The sequence below is a fragment of the Microtus ochrogaster genome, chromosome 19 (assembly GCF_000317375.1).
Source record: "Microtus ochrogaster isolate Prairie Vole_2 chromosome 19, MicOch1.0, whole genome shotgun sequence".
NCBI classification, from domain to species: domain Eukaryota; kingdom Metazoa; phylum Chordata; class Mammalia; order Rodentia; family Cricetidae; genus Microtus; species Microtus ochrogaster.
In genome coordinates, this window is record NC_022021.1 from 22,110,278 (window position 1) to 22,115,188 (window position 4,911).

At 32.7% G+C, this 4,911-nt stretch overlaps 1 protein-coding gene across 1 annotated transcript in view; it reads left to right on the forward strand.

Annotated features, from left to right (window-relative positions):
• The window catches only part of Slf1 (SMC5-SMC6 complex localization factor 1), an 80,254-nt gene that overhangs the window by 43,269 nt on the left and 32,074 nt on the right, over positions 1 to 4,911 (forward strand). Inside the window, exons 6-8 of the mRNA XM_013349653.2 lie at positions 985 to 1,125; positions 2,378 to 2,524; positions 3,264 to 3,404. Of these exons, the coding sequence (XP_013205107.1) occupies positions 985 to 1,125; positions 2,378 to 2,524; positions 3,264 to 3,404 (429 nt within the window). The remainder of the gene's footprint in view (positions 1 to 984; positions 1,126 to 2,377; positions 2,525 to 3,263; positions 3,405 to 4,911) is intronic.

Here is a 4,911-nt window from a genome sequence, read left to right on the forward strand (position 1 = left end):
ATGAGCCCAAGCAGTTTATTACTTAACCAATGAAATCAACAGATTGATATATGATGCTTCCACATCAGATGGGTGCTGAATTATTTTGCTGGTAAGAAATCTTATCAGTGAAAGGCTGAAAAAGTAAACAGTCTATCCACAACTGGATAATTTTTAGGTCTAGACTTTACCTGTGTATAGGTATGTGTAGGTGTGCTCAGGTATACTTTCAAGTGTAGAAGCCACCTTTTGAGGAGGCTAGCTGTTAGCCTTGGATATCATTCTTTGAGAACAGCCCACCTTATATTTTGGTTGTTGTTTATTGTATGTTTTGTTTTATTTGCATTTTCTGTTTTTTCTTTGTTTATTTTTGTTTCTTGAGACAGGGTTTCTAGAGCTTGCCATGTAATGTGCAAACCCTAGGATCTACCCATCTCAACTTCCAAGTGTTGGGTGTCAGCAGACAAGGCTATTTTATTTGTCTGGATTCTAAGGATTGAATTCAGGCCTTCATGATTTGTTTCAGGCAAACAGGTTACTGACAGAGCTCTCACCAGTTCTGAAGTGTAGCTTTAATTTGCATAGGACTTTATATAATGTACTAGATGACTCATAAGTAGGATTGTTAGTAGACAAGGCAGTCTGACCATAAGTGGACAATTTTTAATATCTGAGTTGTAATCTTAATATTTATATGGCTATATAAAATATTTTTGTCTTTGATTCCTCGTTAAATAAGTTTTTAAACAAAACATTCTCTTTTTTCATGTGTGTGTACGTGTGTTTGTGTGATATGCAGAAATCACTATAATATAGAGAGTTTGCTCTAAGTATTGGTTCCTTGAAAAATTTTATTCAGTGTTTTATAGCCCTTCTTTTAGGAGGACTTGATCAGAAAGTATATACAATTATATATTAAGCTGAATTCCATAAAATATATATAATAAGTATGCATAATACCACTATTATCCTTAGTTAATGGCCTAAAATTTTGTTTACGTGCAGAAGGAAATTCAGAATGATGAACATTCTCAAACCAGTTCTGGTTGGACCAAATACAGCAATCAAGAAAAAGGGAATGATTTTAAGAAAGACACAGGATTTCTTGAAATGAAAGCTTATGGAGAGAGCATATATAGAACACAGGTAAAATTTTGTGAGTTAAACATTCTCTAATTTTCCTAAAGAATTGTAAAGGAGAGCCGCTTCTTGGTAAAAGTATTATAAACCTTGGGATCTGAAGTCTAGCATATCACCCTTTTCTTTTTAGCTCACGAATTGAATATATTGGGAAGTTTGTGTAAATCTATGTTTTAGGACTCTTTGAAATAATGCATATGTGCCTAAAGAATTGAGTTCCTCAAATATAGTATATTCTCAGCATATGCTTACTTAAAATCTCTGTATGCTTGATGTAGCGTGGGCTTTATAGAACTTTCTCATCTGTGAACACTCTGGCCATAAGCAGTCTAAAGTCAAATGTGTACATTGAGTAAATAGAACAGAGTTTGAAACATATGAATTTGCATTAACATAGAGAACAAGTTACCGGAAAAAAAACAGGGCAGGAAGACTGTAGCTGTTGTTCAGTGTTTCACAGGCACAAGTTAAAAACAACAGCGACGGCAAAGCCTCCTTGGTTCTCCCATAGCAAGGCTAATGCTCATTTCACATTATGTGCAATATGTCTCTTTGTTAGTTTATCAAATCACTCTCTCAGTAGCTATTAGTTTAAACTGAAACATTTGTGTTCATGCTAGGAACAGTTTGGAAGTTTTTAAAATTTGTAATTTCTTAAATAACATGACAAGTTTAACTAAAGATTAAAATATTTTATCCTTTTTGCTCCTACTCCTGAATGCAGTGGCATTTGTGTGCCTTTAAGACTTTTTTCTATTAACATATGTGCATGTTTAGTAAGAGTTTTTGAATTGATGTATCTGAAATATGCATTTTAAATGAAGCTTTTACATACAGTAAGGAGTGTAAAATGATGAGGTTATCAAAATAGATTTAATTTTATTAAATATATAAAGAGATAATTATTACAAAAGATAAGGAAGTTATTAAAATAAAATTAGGAGGTTGGATATAAAATTAGCGTAGAAATTTCTTATCTCTCAAAGAAAAGGGATTGTAATACTCCTTACTCTGAATTAAATAAGCATGTTTACTAAGTATATCTGGTAACTTACTATTTATAAAGTGTGGCAAACTAAAGCATATTTTTTCTAGCCCTTTTGGCATAACTAGAATGTATTAAAATTCATTTTACATTTTAAAATTAATCTTATGTGTGTTGTATAAAACCTGCTTTCCTGACATTTTCTGTGTGACTCCCAGTAGTTGTATTGAAGCTGTATTAATCCAGAGTATATTTAATTTTATAAATATGCAGAACAAAATGGAAAATCATGATGAAAGTGTTAATGGTAGATTTGTTCTGAGTGAACATCACAAAAAAGAAAAATTCAGAGAATGCAGAAAAGATATGAAATCTGTTAAAAAGAGAAATGCATTCAGAAGACATACACATGAGAATCAGGTAAATTTTCACAAAAGTATTCGTTAAATTTACTAAGTACAATGTAAGTCATGAATGTCTTGTGAAGTACATGTACAGAAGTGTTATAAGACATTTTGCAGTGTTTCTAAAGGAAGAAAATGCCACTTTATGAACTCATTAGTCAGGGAAAGAATCAGTCTCACCAATTTTGAAGCCATCTCTTGTCATTTCCTATTTTTTTCCATCTTACTTGGAAGTATCCTTTATTTTAGAACTTATTTTTTTCCTTTTTTTTTAAGTCTTGCTTGTTAATGAACATTTGTATGTCACACTATTTATGGACGTTTTCCTCATCCATATGTTTTGTTCAGTTGTGTCGCATTTTTAAACTTCATCCATTTTTGTTGTTGTTGTTGATGAGTATTTGGTTTTATTTGTTTGTGTTTGTTTGGTTGTTTTGAGATTATCAAACAGTTCTGCTATGAACAGTGAATATTCTCTTGTGTGACTTGGTACACATGTGTAAAAATTACTGTAGCTGAGAATGTATTTCTAGGAATGAAGATATTGTTATCAGGACAATGTGTGTCACCTGTTCTTCATGATGCTCAGCTGTTTTGCTAATGTATACAGGTGTGTGGGTGAGATTTTCCTGTGCATAGAACTTTATTGATAATGTATTAAACTTATGATGTAAACTCCCCCCCATTTTTAGCTTATTTAGATTTTATGACATTTAATACATATTCTATTTTGTTTAATTGTGATCAAAATACAGAAAGAAACTAAGAAAAAAGTTAAAAATATCCAAAGGAGTTACATTTTAAGGAAAATGAGCAAAAAAGAAGGTTACTGCAAAACTGATAATGAACATGACACGATAAGAACTTTTAAAAAGCGTGTGCATTACAGAGATAAGGTGAGTAATAGGATATATGTTTTGAAGTTTTCTTTCTTTATAATCAGGCAATGTGATTATTAGAGATGCTTGCTGTTTTAATTCTATATACTTTGCTAAACTCTTATGGGTTAATTCAAGTTGTAAGAGGTAGTTACTAATAAGCCTGAACAGTAGGCCATACAGTTTATAATTAATACAAGCTTCCGTGTATTTATTTAGAACTGAATGACTGCGGGACTGGGAGTGATAGAAACTTCCATCCTCATAACATTTTACTTATGTATTTATATATACATTTATTATATTATATACATTAAAATATAGTTATTATAAGGCTATAGTAAAACTTTATATGAATATGTAAGGAAATTGGGCTAATTGTGATTCTCAAATTAAGTTGTTTTTCATAATTAAAAAGGAAAAGAAAATATCTTAAAGAGAGGCAATTTCTTTTTTAACTTTTTTTAAAAATTTGAGATTGTAATATAAATAATTTTTCTTTTTTTCCCTCTATACCCTTATGCATTCTCTTCCAAGTTCATGACCTCTTTTTTTATTAATTATTCTCTAATAATCATGTATATACATGTATTTTCATGTGTATATGTATGTGTATTCTAACTAACCTGTTCAGTCATATAATGTTACTTATTGCATATATGGTTTTCGAGCTGACCTGTTGGCTCTGGACAACCAATAGGTGTGTGTTTGCCTCGGGAAAAATGCCTCTTCCACTCCTGCCTTTCCTCAGTTGCTTAATGTTGTTTTTTGTAGGATTGAGGCTTTATGGGCTTTTCCCCATCCACTTTGGCATGTCTGTTGGTGTCTTTCTTGTTCCGCTCATGTTTAGATGGTCATATTACTGAAACTTTATTGGGTATAGCTTCTGATATTATTCGGAGACAGAGTCTCACATAAACTCCCTGACCCTCTTACTCTTAAAATCTTTCCTGCCTCTCTTCCAAGTTCCTGGAGCCTTGGGTACTGTAAGTGTATATTCATTGGGGCTGGGCTCTACAATTCTGCATATTGATTACATATGGTTTTCTGTAATGGTTTCCTGTATGTTGCTAAGAGAACTTTCCTTGATGTGGAGGGAAGACTACCCTCTGTCTGTGAGTATGAGAACAAATATAGATTGCTTTTAGGGATTATGCTCAGTTAGTAAATTAGAAGTGTTGATTTTCCTTTAATAGCCCTGATTTCATTAGCGCTAAGTAGATTTCATGTACCATGCACAAATTTCCTATTGTTGAGTGGTTCCTAACTCCAGGTAGAAAGCTGTTGGTTCCTGCCATTGTATGCATACCACTACTGCCTCCTTAAGATTATTGTGCCATGTGTTTATTGATGTGGTTCATGGGCTTCATGGCTGGATAGGGCTCTTAGTTGCTTCCATCCTTTTGAAGCTTGCATAGAATTTCTGAACGTATGGTGTCTTCAGCAATAGGGATTTACCATCCACCTCCTGGAGGGTAACAAGGGCAATAGGAGTAGGCTGTATGTTTTGGGAAGGGCAATAGGA